We start from the raw sequence: 25,344 nt of genomic DNA on the forward strand, positions 1-25,344 counted from the left end.
GGAGAGACCGGAGGCTCAGGAGAGAAGCCCAAGGTGGAGAGACCTGAAAATCCCGCCTTATGACAGGCTAATGGGCTAGTTTTCTAAAGAAGATGTAATGTGGATTGGGATGTAAGGTCAAGTGTGTCCCGTATTTCTGGGTGGTCAGGGCCCCGGGGTGCAGCAGGGCAGCACCTGTGAGACATTTTCCGTCACTGGCACCTCTGGGGCACCAACAAAAATGCCCCCCCGCAGGAAGGGGGGTGTGTCCGCCACTAGGTGTGTGTGTGTGTGGGGGGGGGCTGTTGTATTTGGTTTGCCCCACCGCAGAGGGGGGTTAAAAGTGGCTCCCCCCCCCATCGACCGACCCCAATTCTGCAGCGGGCAGCAGGAAAACTACCAGTCCCAGCATCCCCGTCGGCCGGCCCCCGGCCCCCGCGGCGATGAAGAGGCAGGAGCGGGGCGGGGGCAGGCGAGCCGCAGGAGCCCGCGAGCTCCCGGGGGCGCTGCGATTGCTGCTGCGGCTGCCGCTCGCTCGCTCCGCCCGGGGCGGCCCCAGCCGCCGGCCCCTCCGCGCAGCCTGCCCGGGCGGCCCGCCCCGCCTCCCCGATGCCGAGGCATGGCTAGCGCGGCCGCCGGCCCGATGGTGGAGGGGAAGGCGCGGCGGGGCGGGGACGGGGCCGCGGCCGGAGCCGCCGCGCAGCAGTGCGGCCAGCTGCAGAGCCTCATCGACATCTCGCTCTCCAGCCTGCGCGGCCTGCGCACCAAGTGCGCCGCCTCCAACGACCTCACCCAGCAGGAGATCCGGACCTTGGAGGTACCCCCCCCCCCGCTGGAAGGGACTCGCCCCCTGAGCAACCGGGGGGAGCTTAGGGGCAGCTCCTCTCCCCTACAGCCCCCCCGGGACACCTCCCCTACAGCCCCCAGGATCTCCCTACAGCCCCCCCTACAGGGACACCTCCCCTACAGCCCCCAGGATCTCCCTACAGCCCCCCCCGGGGACACCTCCCCTACAGCCCCCAGGATCTCCCTACAGCCCCCCCCCCCCGGGACACCTCCCCTACAGCCCCCAGGATCTCCCTACAGCCTCCCCCCCCCCGGGGACACCTCCCCTACAGCCCCCAGGATCTCCCTACAGCCCCCCCCCCCCGGGGACACCTCCCCTACAGCCCCCAGGATCTCCCTACAGCCCCCCCCCCCCGGGGACACCTCCCCTACAGCCCCCAGGATCTCCCTACAGCCCCCCCCGGGACACCTCCCCTACAGCCCCCAGGATCTCCCTGCAGCCCCCCCCACAGGGACACCTCCCCTACAGCCCCCCCACAGGGACACCTCCCCTACAGCCCCCAGGATCTCCCTACAGCCCCCCCCCACAGGGGCACCTCTCCTACAGCCCCCAGGATCTCTCTACATCCCCCCTCCTTATTAGCCCCCCCACAGGGACATCTCTCCTACAGCCCCCAGGATCTCTCTACATCCCTCCTCCTTACTAGCCCCCCCACAGGGACACCTCCCCTACAGCCCGCCTCCTTACTAGCCCTGCAGTCCTGGCTGACCAAGACTCCTTCCCTACAGCCCTGGAGACCTCAGGGCTGCCTCTGGGCAACAGCAGGGGAGGGGGGAATAGGTCTCTTCCTCCCGCACCCGTTTGCAGCCTACTACCCTGCAAACAGTCGGGGAGGAGTCACCCCAATTCTCTAAGGACAGAGGGCCCCAGCAGCAGCTGTAAGGCACTAACCTGTCCCACCCTGCTCCTGAAATAGCTGCTGGAGGGATTTCCTGTCTCCCTTGTCGTCTCTGGCTAGGACCTTGAAGTACAGAGCATGGCTGTCCATGAGGGCAGCCCACCCTACCGGGTGTCTGCTGGAGTAACCCCTGTACTATCCGTGCAGTCCTTTGTGATCCAGGCAGCAACTGGAGGGGACTCTGTGTCGTCCCCTCAGGGCCTGAGTACTTCCCCACTCCTGTAACTGGGGTGTAGAGGACATTGTGACCCCCTTCTTGGCCATGTGACCCCAGGCTCCTTAAAGGTATCCCTGTATCCACTGGATCTTTCACATCCATCCCTTCATCATTTCCTTGTGTTGTGTAATAGCAGCTGCGGCCTGCCTTCACAAGGCACTCCCTGGCTAGCTCAGACTGTGGGTAAATGAGAGCTGAAGGAAGTCATTGCATGATAAAGTTGAATAATAAGCTGGAGAGTTGCATGAAGGACTCTTCATTTGGGAAGTTTTAGTTCCAGGATCCCAGGCTTGCTGCTTTAGTTTGAAGTCTGAGGCATTTGCTTGGAGAGTTTGGGGAAACCTTTCTGTTTCACTCTACTTCCACACACTCTTGCCCCCCCCCCCGTAAAAATATGGTTTGAAACTGGCTCCACACATGTGCCAAATGCCCTTGTGAAAGTAGAAGTTGGTGTGACAATGGGAATGATGTGAGAGCATGATTTAGAAAGCCTGTTGGGGTGGCTGAGACCTTCCACTAGTCAGTTCTGAGGCTTGGAGAGACAAAATCTCCCATTTGCTATCTTCCTCTGACACTTTTTTTTTGACTCTCTGTATTTTCAGGCCTTTTCAGGCCTATCTTCTTTTTACTGGCTCCTTTTCACTTATCCTCCTTAGTTCTCTCCTGGATAATTGACAGATAATAGCAGTGTCGAGTTTGGAAGATGGTTGTTGTCTGGAAAGGTGGTATTAAGCTTTTATTGCTCCCAAATATGTGATGTAGTCCCAAGATGGGGACTTTACGGCAAGATCTAGCATTATTTGTCAAGTGCTACTGTTTTTGTCTCTCTCATGCGCTCTCTTTCAGCATTTAAAAAAAAAAAAACAAAAAAAACTGGTGGTGGTGGTGTCTTTTTTTTTTTTTTTTTTTTTTAAACATTGTTTGATGTGTGCAGGTGATGCTGTCATATTCGGTCTAAGCAAAACATACATTTTATTTTTTTCCTTTGTGAAGTCAGGCTTTTGTTTGTGCTCACTTAGAATAAAGTCTTTTATTAACGCTCTCAGTGGGTGCTGCAAGTGACAACCTGGTGAAGTAGATATGGTAGAAACAAAGGTGTGTTTGCTCCCTCACATCTGGAACCTCTAGGAAAATCTCTGGGAGCCTGATTACACATTAGATAGGCGGGCTTTAAAATCAAGTATCCAATAAGCAGGGAAGTACTCAATAGACAGCAGAACAATAGGTGACAGCTCATTAAGGGAAGTCTGTCATTCTCTCCTCTTTTATTTTTTTTCCCCCTCCCCAACAGTCCTCAAAAGAAGAGAAAACCCAACATATCCTAATAGCAGTTGTCTAGATTTTAACAATGTGGTGAGTGTACACTCTTGTGTTTAGCAGATCTTTTCATGTTCTAATCAGCATGCTCTGAAAATAATGTGCATAGCACCAAGAAGCAGATAATCTAGAGCAGTGGTCCCCAACCTTTTGATGTTGTCGGGCGCCAGGGGGCGTGGCCATTCGCTCACTAGGCGCCAGGGGCCGGCGCCCCCCCCCGCCAAGTGCCGCGCGCCCGGGGCAGGTGCTCACCGTGTGCCATGTGCCCGGGGCCAAGCCGGCCCCGAGCACCTGGCGGGGCTGGCATGCAAATGCCCCCGTGGGCGCCATGGCGCCCGTGGGCACCGTGTTGGGGACCACGGATCTAGAGAGTCTAAAAGAAACCTCCATTTGTAGGGGGTTGGTTACCTGGCTTGCTTAGTTTTACAGGTGAAAACCCCTATTCTGGTCCTAAAAGGTTTTGCTTTTATTTTCTCCCCATATGTATGCTACAGCTACACAGCATACATGTGTAAGTGCCACTTCAAATATTTAACCAACTAAATAACCAAACCTCTGTGTGCAGTGGTTATGTGCGATAGTGAAATGTGTACTTTGGTAATAAGGTTGTGCTTTCTTACTGCATGAGGGTGTGAGACACCTGATGTGCTAGTTAGTGTATGCACAGTGCCTATGCAGTGTTTCCAGCCAAAGAAAAACAAGAGGACTGATGCTCTAGCTTTGACTGCAGTTTGTACAAGCCTCCTTTTTTCCCTCCCACCCAAGTCCCCTAGTGCAAAGTGGAAGTGAAATGCTGCTGTTCTGATTTGGCGACCTCCTAGTCCCATTTTGCACGGTGTAAATATGCAAGCAACAGAGACTTGAGCTCTAGTTATCCAAGGTAGTGTTGTGTTGTTTTTGTTGACTCTTGGAGATAATACAACCATCCTGTTACGTGTTGACTAGTAGGTAAAGGGGATTCGTCATAGTCCTTAAACCTTACTAGAAATCAGTGCCTGGACTGAAAGTTCTGACTCTCTCTGCATGGGGCGTCTTGAACAAGTCACTTAGTGGTTTTGAAGATGATTGTTGTTAGTAATTTGAATTTCAGTAGTAGTGCTTGGAACTGTGTAGAATACATTTAAATGTCAGACTGAACACTGTTTGGCTGGAAATGTCAAGTTTTTGGCTGAGAAGCTTTTGATAGAAACTCAGACTTTCCCAGGAAAGGCAGATTTTCCCCCCCCTCCTCAATGGCTGAGGGGAAGGGGGGTGAGGAGGACGACACAATCATCTGACAAAACAGTTTTGACAGAGCTGGTTAAATAATTCTAGTGTATGAGGCATTGTACACGTGATGAAAAGACCTGAGTTCATGGAACATGTCTGTATGGGAAAATTACACTGGAATATTCTAAGGTGGGACTTTATGCTGGTGTAACTGTCTCAGTCTAACCTCCCCTGTGCTCCCCGGAAGACTGCCAGTATGGCTAGTTATATGGGTATAGTTACACCCAGGGTAACCGGAAAACTTTCCTGTGTAGCCAAGCCCTAAGTACACAATGGAAATGCAACAGGTGAATACAACAGACAGGGAACGAGAGGGAAAGCAAGGAAGGGAGGTCATGATTTAATGACTTTTGCAGAAGAAGAGGCCCACTTTCTATGACCTAATCACATGATTGCACTTGTGTAGCTTGAGGGCAGGATTTGGCCCAGGGTGCTGAAGATAAAGCCGTATTGCTTTGTCTGTCTTCTCGTCACGGTTCCTTCTGGGAACAAGATGCAGGGCTCAGAGGTGGGGAAATGGAAAGCTGGTTTGCTGCCTCTTTTGCTGGATGGGTGCATTTCCCAAGTGCCCGCTGTGTCTACAAGACCGCTTGTGTAGCCACTCTGTGGTGATGGCAGAACTCTTTCCCGCCCACATAGCTGCCACCACTCACTGGAGGAGGTGTAAGCATGTTGGTAGGAGAGCATCTCCCACTGTTGTGCTATGTTGGCAGTACATGTCACTCAGAGGGGTGTGAGGGCTTTTTTTGGTCCTGTCCCCCCCTCCCCCGGTGACATACGTGTTATAGGCATTCCAAGAGTCAAGATCAGTGGTCCCCAACCATTTGAAGCTGCTGGGCGCCAGGGGGCATGGCCGTTCGCCTGCTGGGCACCAGAGCGCGGGGACACTTAGGCACCTGGGGGCAGGGCCACGCATACACCACACCCCCGTGAGCCATGTGCCTGGGGCAAGCAACACTATGCGCTGCGTGGCCACGGGCGGCGCTGCCCATTTCAGCAAGCCTGGGGCCAGCCCTGAGCACTTGGCGGGCGCACACAAATGCCCCCGCGGGCGCCATGGCGGGGACCACTGGTCAAGATAATCTGCACATACAAACAAAAGCTCACCGGTCTCCTCAGGGGAGCAGGCAAGAGGCACAGATGGTGGTGGGCAGCGCCAGTGCTGGCTGGAGGACTCTGGAGGAGCCAGTCAGCGGCTGGAGAGAAGCGGCGCTTTGAACTCCACTTCTCTCCAGTTGTCGGCTGCATGGCCGTTTCCTGCTCCTCCGGAATCCTGTGCCCGTGCTACTCAACATCTACTGGTGAGCAGAGACTGAGTGCGGCCTGTTGCAGGGTGGAGAGTTGATGGCCGGGGGATGCCCAGAAGTTTCCTTCAGAATTTCCACCTACCATCTTCCTTTAACGAAACCTGTTTGTCCTCAAGGTTCAATTAAAAAAGTGATTTATCCTATTTTTCATTGCAGGTGTACACTATTTCCGCTACATTATGGGTTAGAGGGGTGTTTGTGGGCTAATCTGGCAACCTAGCCGCTATTTAACATGTCGTTTCTATGGGAAGATGAGTTTCCAAGCTCCAAACAACCAACTTGCAAACAAACTTTTTGGAACACAACCCATAAGTTGGGGACTTCCTGAACTGTCAATGATGATGTAGTTTCAGTGTTGCTTCTCAGTGACTGTGGTTTGGTGTCACCTTTTCAGTGTTCACGCCTTATGTTGTCAGATACACAGTACTGCTTGAACTTTTGCCTGTTTGTCTGTGGGCCAGCAGGCGCCATTCAGGTGTGTGCGCTCTCATACTCCCTGGTATAGGGATGATTTGGAGCAGTTTTCCATAAACGTTTTCAAGATGAAGAGCAACAACCAGACTGAAAGCGTCCTACAATTTGAGGAAAACGTGTCTGAAGCATACTGGAAACCTTTACAAGCCCTCTGCTAGCTGGGTGGCTGCTTTTGGCAACTGCTTTCTTGCTTGTGCATAGCTCTGTTCCAACTGAACAGTTGAGCGCTATAATGTTTAAAAAGCACAGACCTATCCAGCAAAGCACTTCAGTATGGCCTTAAGTCCCCCTGGACAGTGCTTAAGCGCACAGCCAAAGTAAAATGCACTCTTAAGCAGTGGTGGGCAACTTGCGTCCCATGGGGATTCTGTCTGGTCTGCAAGACGTTTCATTGACACGCTCAGGGTTATAGGTTCCATTGGTTTTCACCCCCGTAAATATGTTTCCTGTCGGTGATAGAGATGCAGCCGTGTTAGTCTGGTCCAGCTGAAACAAAAGACAGGTGTTACTAAAGAGACGCCCTCATAAGGCAAGGCTCCTGAAGTGAGGGGTGTGCTGATTGCAGATGACACTGTGAGAGCTGTGTGCTCCTGGATCCAGTCAAAGCACTGCTATGTCTCAGGTGGGCACTAGGGATGTAAAATCCCATTTAATTGGCTAATCGTAGTGCTCATGTAGCCCATGCACCTAGTGGGTGTAATTCACTGTCCTTTGTAGTGGCACTTAAAGCACTTAACAGCAGGAGGGAGAATGAGAGAGCTCTACAGCAGAAGTTGAGGGGCAGCTGGTTTTATAGCTCAAGCTGTAGAGGCACCTACACTAAGTTCCTGAGGTCTCTGGTTCAAATCTGCCTGCAGGCAGTTACACTAACACTCCATTTAGCTAATTAAGAGAGAATGGATGGGAAGGGCCTCTCCACTGAGGTTGGGTTACAGAAACACTCTTCTCTCTTCCCCCCCCCCCCCTCTCCGGGGCCTAGGCAGGGGCTGTTCCCAGCACCCCTCCCGCAGGGCATGGTGAGGTTCCTGGGTACCGGTTAATGGTGATGCTTGCCAGGTAACTGTTTAACAGCTGGCTATCCATTAACATCCCTAGTGGGCACACCTGGCAAACACTAGGTACACAAGCACAGTTAACCAAACCACCCTATCCCAGGAGACTGTCGTGGATAAAATCATCTTGCGGCCCATTGACCTGAAGGAGGGACCCTCATGCGACCCACTAAGTAGCCTGGGTTGCCTATTGCTGCCCTTAAATGCTTTCCTGAGTAAGGATGGCCTGTGGAGCTAGGCCTCTGCTTTTAGAGATGAGCACACTGCTCTGACTTCAGCAGGGGTTTCATGGCTAGAATCTGGCCTGATGGCTTCAAAGAGCACCCAGAGCAGCAATTTTTTTTTTAGCCTGATTTTTGCATTTTTGAATTTGTCAGGAAGCCAAGAGTGCTCAGCAGCCCTTGGAAACAATGTTGTGTAGTGCGGAGGGTGAAATTGAGCTCCGTGGGAACTGCTTGCAGAGAGCATGTGAGTTAAAACCCGTTAGCAAATGAGCTAGCTGCAAAACTTTCCGCTTACAGTGTGGCAAGGCCCTTTGGGGGGGGGGTGTTTCCCCATAGCATGGATAGTTTAGCATAGTGTTTAGTTTGTCTGAAAGAACAATGTGTTGTCTGGTGCTCCTGAGCCTTGTGTTTTAGTACTGTACATTGTGCCCAGTGAAGACTTGAATGGGCTTTCCTGTAACCTGTGCCTGGTGGATACCTCACTCCCACCCTGATATGCTTGTCTTTTGTAGTCTCCATTAGGGATGTAGGCAACTAGTCAACTATCCACTAAGCAAAAGCGTATCTGATAGTCAACTAGTTCTTTGACTAGTTTCTCCCCCCCCCCCCCCCCGGCTGCCTCTATCGGGGGCAACAAGGGGGGGGGAGCAGGAGCCGATGCTGGATAAAACCGTCTTAAAAGCCAATTCCACGAGCACTGTCTCCGGGGGGGGGGGGGGGAAAGGTGGGTAGCGGAGACTGGGCATAAACTGGGAATCGGCTGATTCTCGGCTTGCGCTCAGTCCCAGATGCTGCGCCTCTGCTTTATAAATGTATTAAGAGCCTCCTGGCTCTTAATACATTTCAAAGACAGAGATGCAGCGGGGTTAGCTCCCAAGGTTGGGCGCTAACCCCGCTGCAGCTCCCCAGCTTATCGACTAGTCAATGGAAAATCCATCGGCTAGTTGACTTAAACTAATTTTTAACCTCCCTAATCTCCATGGGAGCTAAATTTAGTAAAATGACATGGGTGCAGATTAGAGCGTTGTTTCACAGTAAGATGAAAGAGAGACCAGGTATGTGACTATCTTTTATTAGACCAATTTCGTTTCCTCAACAGACATTGGTCCAATAAGATACTGTGTTGCCCACCTTGTCTCTAACGTCCTGGGACCCTCAGGGCTAGAAGTACGCTGTGTGTACAACAAGATGAGATGAAAGCCTTGTTCTATCTTTGTGAGGATGGAACCAGGCTTTGAATATCTGTCAGGGCTGATAACAGTCCATGTCAGGCCCTGGGCAATTGGGGAATGGGGGGAAGGAGGGAGGCTTGACTCTGAGCCACCAAAGAGGTGGGGCCTTAGGCAAAAAGGGCAGGGCTAGAGGCTGCTTGGACCACACCATACAGGAGACTTAAAAGGCGTAAGGCTCCAGTTGCTGCTGTGGTAGTGGCAGCGGTGGCATAGAGCCCCAGGCTTTTAAATTGCTGGGCCCTAGGGCAACTGCACAATTCTTCTGAGGTTTTGCCTTCTGTAACTACAGCTGCGGGGCAGAGCTCTCTCTTCCCTAGAACACAGTAGGGGAGGAATGAAGACTGATATCTGGACTCTCCAGCCTGTGCCTCCACCCAAAGTTCTGGGTTCTAGCTCTGCTTCTGCCAGACTGCCTACCAATCTGAGGCCAAGTTCCAATGAATCTCAGGGCTTTAGCCAAGATATTAATGACCAGGATGAGACTTAGTGCTGGTGGTAGATTGGCCTACATCTGCATGCCGAAGTGTTCTTGACCCTTACCCTGAAGCCTCTGGTTATGGCCAGTGGGGGAGACCGTAGGTCTGATAGGCGATGTCTACACTGCAGCGCTATTTCAGCTATCCGAAATATTTTGAAATCTAACAGGCTCGCTATTCTGATGTCCCTGTAAACCTTGTTCCGCGAGGAGTAAGGGACGTTTTGGAGTAGTGGGTTATTTTGCAATTTGGTGCCGTGTAGACTGTGTCAAATTACGAAATAAGCTATTTCACAATTAATTCAAAATGAGCTACGCAATTTGCGTAGCTTATTTCGAGCTATGGGTGCAGTGCAGCTGCACTCATAGCGGGCTAGATGGACTGCAAGTTGGATCCAACGTGGCAAACTTCTCTGTCTAGCTTGTATCAAGTGATGCCAAGAATGAGGAATCAGGCCCTTGGTGAGTAGCCCCTGCCACCTCATTCTCAATGGAATGTAAAGGAAGGCTTCTGCCTCTCATTCAAGGTCAGTGTAAGGTGCTCTAGTCCAAGACTGATTAGGAGTGGAGCTGAGAGGGAGAAAGGTGGGGCCATGGCCCCATGGGACATACCACTAGGGTGTCCTGGTTTGCTCTGCTAGCCATGAGAACGCTGGGAACAACTGTTATAAATTAGGGCAGTTCCTTGGCTGTGTTACACTAGGGGCCAATGTTCCCTATAATTTTTTCCATCCCCGTGCAGAATAAATGTTGTTCTGTGCACCATGTCATTAATGTATGTGCACAGCTGTCGGCTGTGGGTGCTCTGCTAATCACCTGGGCATTTGCATCTCTCCTGGGTAGCTGTCTAAGCTCACAGGGAGTGTTGCGAAGGGCTCTTCCTTGGTTTCTGGGGCAGCCTGGCATCTGGAGAGCACAGAGGTGGTTTAAGGGCACCTAATCCAAATCCGGCCTGGGCCTTCAGCTATCCCCTCACCTCACCTCCAGGAGGTGCCACCCAGAACGGGCTTCAGCCTGACCCCTCAGAAGGTCACTGAATGACCTGCTCAGAGACTCGGCCACAGTGTCTCGGTTAGGCTGGGGGTGACCTGATTTGGACAGCTTTTTGAGAATTAACCATTCTGCCATTGGTCTCTAACCAGAAACGAGCACGCTGAGAGCTAAGTGGGCGGGGGGGGGGGGGGGGGGGGGGGGCGGGAAGGAGGAGGAACTGCTAGGGCAGGGGTTCTCATGGCATCCTGACCCCTCCAGAGGACAAACTACTGCGCAACCCCAAGAGGGGGAACTGAAACCTAAGCCTGCTTGAGCCCTGCTGCCCTAGGCACATGGGCCAAAGCTGAACCCCCAGGCCACAGCATATCTAACTCCATCCTTGGTGAGCCTATTAAAATGGTATTGTGACTAGAGGAGTAAATGATTCTATGGTCAACCAAGTACCTATCTGGTAAGCCTAAAGCTTGCTGGGCCTGGAGTGGCCCTGGTGGCAGCCCTGTGCCCCAGCGGGGGTAGAGGGACCCCTGCCAAGCTGTGTGGCAGCCCCAACCCTGCCTCAGGGACCCTGGCCTGGCTGCATGGAGTGCCAGCTCCGGCCTTAGCTGCGCTGGCAGCCCTGGCCACACTGGACATGGAGACTTCCGGCCCAACCGTGTGGAGCAGCAGCTCCAGCCTTGGCCACACTGACAGCCCCTGCCCTGCACCCCAGGCCAGGGGACCAGGCTGGGCAGCTCCCACCAGCGGAATCACAATTAACCAGCTAAACATTTAGTTTAACTGGATAACTGTTTAGCTGCTATTGTACATCCCTGATCGTGACCCACTTTGGGATCCTGATCCATCGTTTGAAGAATCGCTTTGTGAGGCGTCTGACCTTGCAAACTGGAAGCAAACAAACCATGAACGGTGGACAGTAGATAAACCTGAACTACCCGAAGCAGTTAATTTTTCATCCTAAACTGCAGCCATGTGCTAGAGGCCTGCCCAGCCAAAGGAACTTCCTTTTACAACAGGCCTTATGTAAGAGGCGCTTTCGCATCCCTTGCTTCATTTCCCTTTTGGACATGAGTGCCACATACCTTTCTCTGGGTAGTCTCCTCCTTAGAAGTTGGGGGGGTTTTAGTTGGTTTCATATGGTCAAATAGCCATTTAAAAAAGATCAGAAAGCCTTTTGAAGAGTGGATCTGCTTAAAGGGTCTGGCTGAGGAAAATTATCCACAACTATAAATGTTCTAGACCTCTTCTTGTGATGGGAGTACTTCAGTGCACCTGATCCGAGTGTATTCCTCTTCCACTACCTTGCCTTCCTGGAACAGAGAGCCTCACATTTACATTTGTGCTAATTGTTTATTACCATAAACACATCATCCAGATGTTACACATTGGCTTTTCAGAACGTAATCCGTACTTTCCTGTACTTGAGTGATCGAAAATGGCTTTTATAAACCTGGGAATTTATTTTTTTATATATATATATATATATATATATATATATATATATATATATATATATATATATATATATATATATATATATATATATATATATATATATATATATATATATATATATATATTTTAAAAACGGTGAGTGAGGAACCTTGCTGCCACTCTACAATTGGTGTCCCAAAAGGTTGGAGTCAGGCTCTGGCCTGTTGGCAGCATGGGAGGAGTTCTGCCCACATAAGAATATAAGAACAGCCATGCTGAGTCAGACCAATGGTCCATCCAGCACAGCATCCTATCTGCCAACAGTAGCCAGTACCAGATGCCCCAGAAGGAGCGAACACAACAGGTAACCCTCACGTGATACCTCTTCTGTCACCCTCCTCCAGAGAAACAGAGGCTAGGGACACCGTTCCTACCCATCCTGGCTAATAGCCATTGATTGAACCTAACCTCCATGAATCTTGCTCTTTTTTGAATCCTGTGGTGAACTAAAGCGGTAGAGATGCAGTAGACAAACTTGGGATTGATGCCCAGTGCTGAAGAAGGGAGGAGTTAGATGAGCAAGGACAGCCCAGGTGGAATTGTGGGAGAGGGTTAATTAGGCTTGGTGCCCACTGCACCTCAGTGTTGGCTTAGCCTAGTTAATGGAGCTTCAATAGAGCCTAAAGTTGAGTCTTTTGTTTGCACAAGAGTTGTTGTGTGAGGAACGGTCAGACCAAAGCTCCATCTAGCCCAGTGTCCTGTCTTCTAGCAGTGGCCAATGCCAGGTGTCCCAGAAGGAATGAACAGAATAGGGAATCCTCAAAGGATCCATCTCTTGTTGCCCGTTTGCAGCTCCTCAGACAGAGGCTAGAGACCCCATCCCTGCCCATTGTGCCTAATAGCCATTGAAATCAAATTCTTCAGTGGCTAGCAGTAATAAAACTGGGCCAATTCTGATATGAACTTGTTCCTGTCTCCCCCTCATCCCAAACTTCTGAGTTACGCTAGTGTCCAATTCTGTCCTTCTCTGTATTCATCCAAACCTGTTGGTTTCACTGGGTTTGAGCAGGCATAACCGAACTGAATTTGGCCTGAAGTTCAAAAGTAGCTTATAAGTACCTTTAAAATTCCCACTGCATACTAACAATATGGATTTACAGGTATGAGTCAGTCCTGCAAACTAGCCACTTCATTGACTTCGGTTCTTAAATAGCACAAAGTATTTTGTAAAAGTTCAGTGTGTATACTAATCATGTGATATTAAGGTTGAAAAGGCGCTTTCAGCACAAACTATCCTTTTCAGATGCTTAATGTCCTAAAATAAACCCCAGGGCCTCTCTTGAAGTTGGACTGTCTCATGTTTATTTTCTGCCCAAAGTGGAGTTTTAAAAAAACCATGAAATCGCATGTGACCAGTTGTCCTTTCCACGGGGCAAAATATGTAAGCGCCGTTCAGCATAGCCCTGGGTGAAGAGTGATTGTACAAGCAGGCTTGGTCCTTTTTTGTTACTGACAAATAGTAATAAATAAATACATAAATAAATAAATGGAGATTGCCTATCTCCTAGAACTGGAAGGGACCTTGAAAGGTTATCGAGTCCAGTCCCCTGCCTTCACAGCAGGACCAAGTACCATCCCTGACAAATTTTTGCCCCAAATGGCCTCTGCAAGGATTGAACTCACAACGTTGGGTTTAGCAGGCCAATGCTCAAACCACTGAGCTATCCCTCCCCCATCTTTATTTTGAAACTTCCCCTCCCCCCCTACCATTTTTACAGTCGTGGTGTACCTGCAGGGGTGTCAGCCAATAAATACTTAACTGTAGAGGTTCAGATTTAAATCTCTTTATGGTTTAAAAAAGCAAATGATATAAAGTAAATATATCCTTAAACTAAACCCTACTCAGTGCGCAAGCAGATTTGTCTGTCTTGGCCTCTCTGTACATTCTGGTTATTGATGAAATGCATGGGTTTTTTTTTTTTTTTTCCCTTCTGGGGGTTGATGCTGATATCAGTTTACACTGACTCTTAGGGTACGTTTACACAGCAGTGTTACTTTGGAATAACTGGCATTCTGAAATATCATAATCTGTGTCTACACTAAAAGCAGTTACTTCGACATACTGCCAAAATAATGGCGTGCTGGAGGACTTTTTACTTCGATTCCTGTAACCCTTGTTGTACGAGGAGTAAGGGAAGTTGGAGAGAGAGTGCTCTGCTCTTCCTCAGACTTCCTGCTGTCTAAACAGCGCTAAAAACCAGAAATAACCAATTTTGACTTCAGCTACGCAATTGGCGTCCCTCGAGTTGCGTAGCTTACTTCGGCTTTAGCCCTGCTGTGTAGATGTGCCCTGACTGATTCAAAAAACCTGAATCCTTCCAAGCCTCTGCATAAGCCATGTCCCCCAGAGGTATGATGCCCATGACGCATGGTTCCTTTCTGCTTGAGGCTCCCTGCTCTGGATTGATACTGTACTCCTGGCTTGTCGTAGCAGCAAGTAAAGGCATCAAGGCGGCACCTGCCCTAGATCAGGGGAAGCGAGCAAGAAGTGCATGCACTTATGGGCCAGTGGACAAGGTGTGGGAAGCCTGCCTAGGGGAATTTTTGCACTCTTATGCAGGCCTGCAGTAGTCCAGTTCTGTCTGTTCTCAGCACAGCTTAGGTGGAGGGACTTGAAGGTGTCAAATAAGGCCATACTCCACCAATTGTACCCCCCTCTGTGGGTTCTGGGACCGTCTGTGAAGTAATCCAGTACTGCTCTCTCCCGGCTGTCTGCACCTCTGCGGCGCCATTGGAGCACCCGTATGCTCTGGCTTTTCTCAGCTGCTACAACCGATTGCCCTTGGCTCCAGTCATCCTGTTAACACGCTGCCTGCGCCAGGGGCTCTGAGAAGGGACAGCTGAGAGCCTCTTGCTGAGTCTCTAGGGGAGAGTTGCCAAAGCAGAGGGACTAGGACAGGAGTCGCCAACCTTTTTAAGCATGAGATCACTTTTTTGGAATTTAAGGGCAATTCAGGGTCTACCTCAAACCCAAACATCCTTGTCCCGCCTCCTTCCCACCCCTTTTCCGAGGCCTTGCCCCTGCTTGCGCCATCCTCCCTCCCCTCCCCTCACCCTCACTCACTTTTATCAGGCTGGGGCAGAGGGCTGGATTGCCAGGTAGGGGGATATGGACTCTGATCTTGGGCTAAAGGATATGGAGTGTGGGAGGGGTTCTGAGCTTGGGGCAGGGATTTGAGGTGCAGGTTCTGGGAGGGAGTTTGGGTGCAGGGGGACTTGGGGCTAGGGCAGGGGTTTGGGGTGCAGGAGAGGTTCAGGACTGGGGTCCAGATTCGAAATACTGGCCTCCAGCTGGGTACTGCTTACAGTAGGTGGCTGCAGGGTGTTGGTGCAGGGGACTAAGTTAGGCTCACCCCTACTTTGGCCTTGTACCATTCCCAAAGGCATCCAGAAAACTCTCTCCAACCCTGCCCCCGCCACTCTATGGAGATAGGGTACAGGGTAGGGAGGAGGGGCACCCGACATCAGAACCCCCCTTCCTCTTCTTCCTGTGCCCTGCACAGCAAGCAAGAGGCTCCCGCGGGTAAGAGACAGCTCCAAGGCAGAGGGCAGGAGCAGCACAGCAGTGTTGAGAGGGGCAGGTGAAGAGCCAGCATTTGATAGCCTCCCGGCCAAACCAGTCAGAATCACCTGTCAAGGCTCCAAGATCTACCAGTAGATCCTGATCTACTGGTTGGTGACCACTAGGCTAGGATCGAAGCAGGGCTCCTGTGTGTCACCAAGGGCTGAGCTGTGTATTGCAATTTAATTTCTAGGTCAGTCAAGTCAAACTTTGGAAGGGGGTGAGTTTTGGACTCTGCTCAAGGTGTGGGGATTTTGTGTTGGATCATGTAGGAGCCAGGTTCAGTGTGGTGTGAAAAGGCTTAGTGGAATAAAAAACACTCGGGGCCTGCATCTGCCAGCTTGGCTTGCCTTGGCCTCAATGTAGCAGTGCCTGATAACAATCCGACCCTAAGCATCGCCTCTTTCGTTACAGTCACTTCCAAAGCAAGCTATTACTCAACAAACAGGGAGGAAGGATGACAGGAACCGGCCTTTCAGGAAGAGATTTGACTTTTTGCTTCCACAGAAACCAACTTTGCATAAAACATAACGAGTGAATTTTGTAGCTGGGCTACTCGAGCTGCGGTTGGCCTGAAAGTGATCAGAGGAGTGACAGATGGTGTGTAAGGCTGTGTGGTTAGGTGGCTATGGCTCTTAAGTACACAGTCCGTGTTTTAGTAAAAAAAGACAGCTTCCTGTTGCTAGCAGCGGTTTCCCTAAAAGAAGAGGGGGAGAGTTTACTTTGGCTCTTCTCCCTGGCTGGTCTACCAGAAGATAGTGAGAGAAAGGACACGCAGAGGGTGGGATTCTTCTGCCACGGAGACACAGGCTGCTTTGCACAAGTTTCAGAGCTCTTTCTAAAAATAAACCACTGGCTCTTCCTTGTTGGCATTTTCATAGCAGGGGAGGTAAGCAAATTAGATAGCCTGGGCTAGTGCAAAACAACCCAGACGTTCCAGCTTTCCATGTGACTGGCAAGGACCCGAACCTGCCTTTCCCCATTTTAAGGGCAGATTCGGACTTTGCAGTAGCATAAACGTGGTCTGTGGAGCGACCATAGGTTTGCGCTGTGAGTACAGAGATGACATCTGGCTTTGCAATAGGGCGGTGACAATCTAAGAGGGCACAGGGCCCCACAAACAGAGCTGCCATCACACTTGTATAAATCTAGAGCAATTCCTGGAAATAGGGATAGAAAGGGATAGAAAATAAGACACAGAATATCTTACTGCCCCTGTATAAAACTATGGTACTCCCACATCTTGAATACTGTGTACAGATGTGGTCTCCTCACCTCAAAAAAGATATTTTGGCCTTGGAATGGGTTCAGAAAAGGGCAACTAAAATGAGTAGGGGTTTGGAATGGGTCCCATATGAAGAGAGGTTAAAACGACTGGGACTTTTCAGTTTGGAAAAGAGGAGACTGAGGGGGGATATGATTGGGTCTATAAAATCATGAGTGGGGTGGAGAGGGTTAATAAAGAAAAGTTATTTATTAGTTCCCATAATAGAAGAACTAGAGGACACCAAATGAAATTAATGGGTAGCAGGTTTAAAACTAATAAAAGAAAGTTCTTCTTCACACAGCGTGTAGTCAACCTGTGGAACTCCTTGCCAGAGGCGGCTGTGAAGGCTAGGATTATAACAGAGTTTAAAGAGAAGCTAGATAAATTCATGGAGGTTAGGTCCATAAAAGGCTATTAGCCAGGGGATAGAAATGATGTCCCTGGCCTCTATTTGTCAGAGGCTGGAGAAGGATGGCAGGAGACAAATTGCGTGATCATTGTCTTCGGTCCACCCTCTCTGGGGCACCTGGTGCTGGCCACTGTCTGCAGACAGGCTACTGGGCTAGATGGACCTTTGGTCTGACTCAGTACGGCCATTCTTACGTTCTGTGAGATTCTGCTGCAGAGACATTAATATAAATGAGAGAAACTGAGTGATTCCGGGTAGGATAGGTTCAAAGCTGCAAACATTCCTTAAACCACAACTTTCTCCTAGCTGTCAATTGAGTTTCCATGTAAGGCTCTTGACTTTCCTGTGGCAGTACAGCTGTTGCTGAGGGCAGACTTGAACACAGTGTTTTTGTACTGGTGATCTTATCCTTCCCCTTTTTTTTGTTTTTTGTTTTTTTTAAATTGGAAAGCTAAATTTAAGCGTATGTGTTGTTCCTTGCCTTAGGAATTCCATTAACAAGTGAAAAGAAGGTAATGATTCTGATTCTGACCCCCCTCAACCTCCGTGTGTGGGACAGGATGTGGATTCAGGTGTTTTTAAGGCATCTGGATGCTTTTTAGGCTGTTCAGGCGCCTGCATGTAAACCTCGGAGATGGATCAGGGCTGCTCTAATTTGTGTTCTGTTTTCTGTGGGCTCTGGAGAACCAAGACTCCTCCTAATACAATACTGCATCCCACTATTGTCCCAAACTTGTCTCTCCCTGCCAGGCCCGGCCCAAGAGTTTGCGGGGCCCAAGGTGTCATGTTGTGGTTGGCTGTACCGCGTGGCCGGGCTCACCTTGCTCACCTTGCCCTAGGCCAGGCCTGCTCCCTGCCCCCAACATGCCGGCTAGACTGGGGGTTGGGGGAAGGCCCAGCAGCTCAGTGCAGTCTAAGAATGAGTCCTTTTCATGCTGCCAGAGACCTTAGACCAGTGGTCTCCATCCTTTTTAAGCACTAGATCACTTTTTCAATTTAAGTGCAATGTAAGATCTGCCTCAAAACCAAATACCCTCGCTCTGCTTCCTTCCCCCCCTTCTGTGAGGCCTGCCCCTGCTCCACCCCTTCTGTGAGGCCTCGCCCTGCTCACTCCATTCCCCTTCCTTCCCCATCCTCGCTCACTTTCGTCAGGCTGGGGTAGGAGGTTGAGGTGCAGGCTCTGGCCTTGGGCCAAGGGGTTTGGCGTGTGAGATGGGCTCCGGGCTTAGCCCAGGGTGGGGGATTGGGATCCAGGAGGGGTTTCAGGGTGCAAGCTCTAGGAAGGAGTTGGGGTGCAGGGGACTCGTGTCTGGGATAGGAGGTTGGGTGCAGGAGGAGGTTTTAGGGCTGGGGCGGGTTCAGGAAGCAGCCTCTGGTTGGGCACCATTTGACAGATGGCTTCTGAGTGGTGGAGCAGTGGGGTTAAGGCAGGCTCACTCCTGCCCTGGCCCTGCACCACTCCTGAAAGCAGCTGGCACGGCACCATATGCTGCCCCTCATCTACAAGCACTGAGCCCCCAGCTTCTATTGACCACGGTTCCCCATTATTGATCAATGGGAGCTACAGGAGTGGTGCCTGCAGGCAAGGACAGCATGTGGAGATCCTTGCTCTACCTCTCTCTGGGGCTGCAGCCACGACAGGTTAGGCATTTTAGAGCTCACTACTCAAAGAATTAAATTTAAGCATGACAGAGAAATGAAAATGATGAAATGCACAAACCAGTCAAAAACCAAAAATAACTTTTCAAGCAGTAAAAGTAGTAACAACCTCCCATGTACATATTGGGCGGGGAGATGAGGGAAGGACAGTGTGTGTTTGTGAGAATGACAGACACACACTGCATGAGACTGACAGATTTGCATTGCCAAGCTCCTTCCATTCCCTTCTCTCTGTGTGGGACAACCTGACATCAGCGCCCCCCTCTTCTCCCTCCCACACCCTGCACAGCAAGCAGGAGGCTCCCAGGGGGCAGCTCCAAAGCAGAGGGCAGGAGCAGCATGACAGTGGGTAGAGGGGCAACTAAAATGCCAGCGCTTAATAAATTCTTGGCCAAACCAGTCAAGATCCCCTGTCACAGGCTCCAAGATCTACCGGTAGATCCCGATCTACTTGTCGGTGACCACTGCCTTAGACTTTGTATTGTTCTATGAGCGCTGATGTAGCTTACACCAATGCCAACCTCCAGTATAAATGCATCGTCCAGGTGTATAGCAGAGCTTGTACCAATGTAACGTTGTTGGCAGGTGTATCCCCAATAGAGGTCCAATAGCTTAGTCCTCCTCGACACCTAAAAATAAGCTAAATCTTGCTTGCTGTGGCAAGGGTTGTGAAAAATTTTGCACCTTATGCGCCATAGTTAGGTCAACTAGTGAAGAAAAGTGGCTGCAGAAATCTGAATCCCTTTAGCTGATGTCCTGAAGCTGGTGCAATTGGGAAACAAATAAATGAGGGGACTAGCTCAGATGTGGAGGACCACAGTAAAAGTGAGAGTGAACAGACCAGCACCAAAAGAGCCAGGGTGAGGGACATTTCACAAATCTCTGTGCTATAAATAAAGAGGTGCTTTATTTTTTTTCCACGCCGATACCTTGTTATGTGATTCAAAGGAAAGGGAACGTTGTTGTATCAAAAGAACTTTCACTTCTGTTTGAAGTAGCCTTAATTTAGAAAGGAAGGGTTGCTGTTATGCGTGGGCTTTTATTGATGTCTACAGGCTCCAGCGTGCAGCTTTTTAAAAAAAGATTAATGATGCTGAATGCCTTCAAAAAGAAGAATCTGGCATATTAACACATTTATAGATGAATGCCTTTTGGTGGTCACTTTACATTAGACTGACACTTGCAGTGAGGTTTAGATGCATCTATCATGATAATTAATGGAAGATGTGTATTGACAAACCTTAGGGGTTGCAATTTGAGGCTTTCAAAGCAGGCTTATTTTTAAAGCATGGTGAAAATCTAATGGACAACTCTTTATTTCAGGGCATGTTTGTTCTTGCTTCTCCAGAATATTGAGGGCGAGATTCTCAACTGTGCTAAATCATACGCTTCCACTGAAGTTCACAGTGGAAATGGCTTTTATCTTTTCCTGTTTAAAATTCCAACATTTTTCTGTGTGCATGTGTGCGTGCATGCATGCACAAAATTCAAGAGCTGAAAAATATCGGCCACAAACAAGTATATGTTTTTGGGCATTTGGCTTTGATTTTATTTTTCTGTCAAACTTTTTCCACAAAAAGCAGATACTACTTGTGCAAAATTTCATTTAGTTGAAACTTGAATTTTCTATGGAAAGAGTTTTGTAACCAGCCCTAGTTGACAACACTAGATTGAATCACATTAGCTGAAATATAGCCTGGATTTCTTTGTGTTTTTTTGGTTGCATCACGGTCTACAGTATGGATACTATACTGACATAGCTATGCTGATGTGGCTGTACCCATGTAACCTCACAGTGTAGATGCATTCTACACTGATCAAGGGGTTTTCTGTGTGTAGGAATTCCACCTCGCTGAGCAATGGCAGGTACACCGACAGAAGTAGTTTTCCATTGATGAAGCTGCATTTACATAGGGGCTATGTCTAGACTGGAATGATTTTCTGCAAATGCTTTTAACGGAAAAGTTTTCCGTTAAAAGCATTTGCAGAAAAGAGCGTCTAGATTGGCATGGACGCTTTTCCGCAAAAGCACTTTTTGCGGAAAAGCATCTGTGCCAATCTAGACGCGCTTTTCCGCAAAAAAGCCCCGATAGCCATTTTCGCGATAGGGGCTTTTTTGCACAAAACAAATCTGAGCTGTCTACACTGGCCCTTTTGTGCAAAAGCTTCGGGCAAAAGTCCTTTTGCCCGAATGGGAGCAGCATGGTATTTCCGCAAGAAGCACTGATTTCTTACATGAGATCGTCAGCGTTCTTGCGGAAATTCAAGCGGCCAGTGTAGAAGCTGGCAAGTTTTTCCGCAAAAGCAGCTGCTTTTGAGGAAAAACTTTCCAGTCTAGACACAACCTGGAGGTTTTTCTCCCCGTAGTTATCTTGATCAGAGGTGAGATTCTCTCCCCCCCCCCCCCCCCCCCCAAACCCTGACCTGTGTTGACTTGACTTTTTAAGCATAGACCAGGCCTTAGTAACTGCTCAAAGTATTGCAGCAAGTCAAAGGACCAGTCTACTATAAAATGTAGCAAGCCAAGGTAGTGTGTAATAACTCAACTTGGTCTAGCTGGGGTCAGTGAGTCTAGCAGTGGGTAGGTAAAACTGGGGCAAGAGCATATTCTGCTGCTAGTGGGGATACGCAGGTATAAAAGACACCTCTGTTGTACATACACTTACATAAGGAATGAGATACAGCCATCTTATTGCCATGGTTATCGTATGGCTGCCTTACATAACTAACTTGGGGTTTACCACTTGACGGTAAGTGACTTTAGCCAGTGCCCATAACACTCAATACCATACTATAGTGGGGTCTCGATATTTCACCAACACTGGAGGAAGAACTATTACTGAGGTGTCTTTGTCTTCCCTAGAATTAATTTTTTCTTTTGGGATTAATTTGATCTACCATGAGCCAGGATATGCGTGGTTCATAGGGAGCTGTTCACAATGAAAAAAATCGGCACCTAAAAAAGTCAGGGACTTAATCTTCAGCTGTTTCTGTCTGGCCTGTTAGCTTAGGCCCTTGCATGACTTGAAGAGAGGGCCTGAGCTTTTTGAGACTCTGGGAGGCTTTTTATTCTAAGCATCTATTTCCACCTTGCAGCGGCCCAAGGTGGATTTCAGAATCGTGCCGATTATGTGGCTAGAGAAACTGTGGTTGGTTCAAGACTGAATGATACCCAAGATGGAGAAGGGAAAGAAATGTTGTGTGTAAGGCGGGGAAGCTGGTAAATTCTGTATCTAAGGTGAGAGCATGATTTTAAAGCAGCAATGATTGGTGAAGTATGTAAAAGATGTGTCTCTGAGATGGATGGGATTCTTTCAGTTGACTTCTGTGGCCATTGATACAGGGCCCTTAGTGAGCAGTTGGGGGAGGGGGTAGAGGGGAGGTCCAACATGTGAATAATGCATTGGTAACTTGGAAACTAGCTCCTTGGGTGTAGTGTGCTTTTTAGTGGGGTGCATGGGTTTTTTTTTTTTTTTTAAATAGAACTGATCTTGTCAGTAGGGTGAGGGGCAGTTAATCCTCAGGCAGGGTGGAGAACTTGAGTGCAGCTCTTCCCCATTTCACACACCTTGACTCTAAGGCTTCCAAATTAGATGCCTGCAAACTGCAAGTGACTTGGTCAAGCCTGAATTTGATCTGGGGAATTCTCTGCTTCCAGTCTTGTGCCATGAGGACAGATTGCTGTCAGAATCTGTATTCTAGCCTTAGGCAATCTCCATTAATTTATTGCCTAGAACTGGAAGGGACCTTGAAAGGTCATTGAGTCCAGTCACAGCAGGACCAAGTACTATCCCTGACAAATTTTTGCCCCAAATCTCTAGATAGCCTCTGCAAGGATTGAACTCACAACCCTGGGTTTAACAGGCCAATGCTCAAACCACTGAGCTATCCCTCCCCCCACCTGCTGAAAGGTCTGAGGTCCTCAGTCCCGAAGACGTGGCCCCGAGTGCCCACTTTGGAGAAATGTGCTTGTTCAGTCCAAACGTCGTGACTGTGTGAGCTTGCACTGAGGGCATGCTTGCTGTAAAAGAACAAATACCCGCTTATGAGCAACATTTTGCTTCTAAATGGCTGGAAATGTTTCTGCATTGTTAACATACTTTGTTTGCTTGTAGCTGCAAAAACCAAACAAGCTCATCTGCTGTAATCGGCTGCTAATCTGTAACGAGCCATAACCAATGTGTGAAACGATCATCATTTTTCTATATCATAAACATACTATAACATCTAGCTACTAGGACATGCTCCAGCTCCGCTGATCTGTGTTCTGCCCCCAGTAATGTATTTATTTCCACCATGCTGGCATTCAAACTGCTGTGGCATTATTCCTTCTGAGTTTCCAAAAGAAACACCAGCTTTTGGCCAGAGGCTCAGGGCCTTAAATTAAAGAGGATTCCATGTGGTGTAAAACTTCTGAGTGGCAAAACTTGGCACCTGGTACTTCTTTTAAATACAAAGATGACACTCAGCAGCACTCTGTTTTTTTGCAGCTCTTCCTAGAACAGAGAGATCCAAGTTGACTCTTCACAGACGTGTGTTACAGAATGTTCCTTAATACTTCCTTTCAATCCCTTGAGTCAAACAACTGTTGCCATATTTCCTCACTGAGGGTGACAGAATTGGCCGTTAAATCAATAACACATCCTCACAACTTTCCGGTTGAGCCTGAGGGAGTAGTGGAGACTCTGACCCACAGAAGTGGGAGTACAGAAGCCAGAAAGCAAATCTGTGGCAGCGCTGGGAGTACAGGAATCCAGCGCTTGTGACTCCCAGACTTGTAGTCTAACCGCCAGACGTTTGCTCCACCCTGAGAGCCGTGTGCGGGGTTTTCTTTGCCCATCACTGTGTTGCACCACAGTCAGGTGGCTCTGTGGCAAAAAAGTGGCAGTGCTACCGAGCACTTCAGAGCCGGAAGTGAAGCAGAATAAAGGTAGAATACCATCCTTGCTAAGGGTTCTTGGCTCGCTCGGATACGCTCCTGTGCAGGATGCAACAGAGATCAAGGACCCTTCTCAATACATCTGCACGCACATCCACTTCCGGTTGCCTGGCCCTTGGGATCTCAGTGGGACTGTTTGGGAGTCTGGAGCTACTTGATGCAAATAAGAATCTGAATGGGAGCATTTTTTGTTGGGCACGGTGTACCCTGCTTTCAGTGTGTCTGGCCAAATTTGCATTGCTTGACAGGTGTCGGACTTGCCTGATGCCAGGTGATAATTTGGGGATGCCGTGTGACCTTTGCAGTTGTGCTGGAACTATTTTTAGGGTGAGAGTGCTGAGCTGTACTCCCTCGCTTGCCCTGTTTGCTTCACTGCCCCAGGCTGGGGACCCATGTAGGGTTGCCAGCTCTCCTAGACAGAACGCCATTGCCACAGATGGTGCACAGCCTGCCCGGTCTGGAAGAGCGGACAACCCCCTGGCCAGAGCTGGTGATGGCTTCAGAGTCCCGGGCTGGCAGTGGGACCCCAAGTGGCAGCGGAACCTCCAGACCAGCTGACAGAGCAGCTGGGTCGGGAGGTGAGAACTGTCAGCAAAGACAGCAACTCTCCGCACAGTCAGAATTTGGAGAGCCCACTTAAATAGTCAAGGCCTGTCCTACAGGTGGTGAACTCAGTGTAGCAGCAGCTTGCTCCGAGTCAAGACCTGACCCTGAAACTTGGGCACCCATGCGCCACCTAAATTAAGAGGGAGATTTTTTTAAAAGTGAAGGGGATGACCACTTTGTCAGGCGGCTTGGACAGTTCCACCCTAAATACCACTGTGGCTGGTTCAGCAGACCCTCCTCACCTAGCAATGAAAAGGCTGCTGTACAGATTCTGGTGTAGCATCACCCCTTTCAGCCCGTGTATCTGCCCTGTGAGCTGAAAATGTTTGTAAGGCCTGTGTGTCTTTTGTTAAGTGGTGGTATGAGGCTAGGATTGTTGTGCAAGGAATCTGGTAACAGTGGAAAATCCCATTTCGGTGATATGCCTTGCCAGTCACTTTACATGGAGGTAAGCACAAAGGGTCTGAGTTTTACACCAACTTCTTTAAAGGGGAGGGCTGTTGGACTTTCACCTTAATTCTAACAATAAGTGTTTCTCCTCTTCCTCTCCTACCTGAATTGACAGGAACAGGGGCTCTGTAGAGGGGTCAGTGTGGATAATGTAGCATAATGTTTTGCTTTTTCTGCTGTTACACAAATGCATCAAAACATGTGGGGCAGAATCACGTTTAACTCTCTAAAATATGGTTGGTTACACATTTTTTTTTTCTCACTCTGATCTGTGTAGAATAGTTCTGTGTGTTTGAGTTTGAGCTCCTCTCCCATCAGAAGACTAGACTCTTGTTTGGTGCCGCAATGAAGTGCCTGAGAGTTTAAAGATCACCCTGGTGGAAACAAATGGAGGGGCCACGTTGTATCTCTCACCTGCTGTTTCAATATCACTTTAAGGAGAGCACTGTTGCCTGACACTTTATAGAAGAGCTGGAAAGGAAGGAGGGTTAGGATATTGAAAGAGCCAGGTTCACTTTTCTGCTGTGCTACGGTCTTCATGCGTGACCTTGGGCAAGTCACTTAATGTCTGACTCAGTTTCCCATCTTGATGATGAGAGCAGTGTTGCCCGACTCCATTAAAGTATCTTATGTAGGAAATGAATATGAAACTCTCACCCTAAGGGGAAAATACTCCT

General features: G+C 49.2%; 1 protein-coding gene across 1 annotated transcript in view; it reads left to right on the top strand.

The window, feature by feature from the left end:
* Positions 1–431: 431 nt before the first annotated feature.
* LOC142819259 (kinase suppressor of Ras 1-like) overlaps positions 432–25,344 on the top strand; it is a 98,330-nt gene continuing 73,417 nt past the window's right edge. The window contains exon 1 of the mRNA XM_075904846.1: positions 432–796. Coding sequence (XP_075760961.1) covers positions 599–796 — 198 coding nt within the window. The 5' untranslated portion in view covers positions 432–598. The remainder of the gene's footprint in view (positions 797–25,344) is intronic.

The sequence above is a fragment of the Pelodiscus sinensis genome, chromosome 21, assembly GCF_049634645.1.
Source record: "Pelodiscus sinensis isolate JC-2024 chromosome 21, ASM4963464v1, whole genome shotgun sequence".
NCBI lineage: Eukaryota > Metazoa > Chordata > Testudines > Trionychidae > Pelodiscus > Pelodiscus sinensis.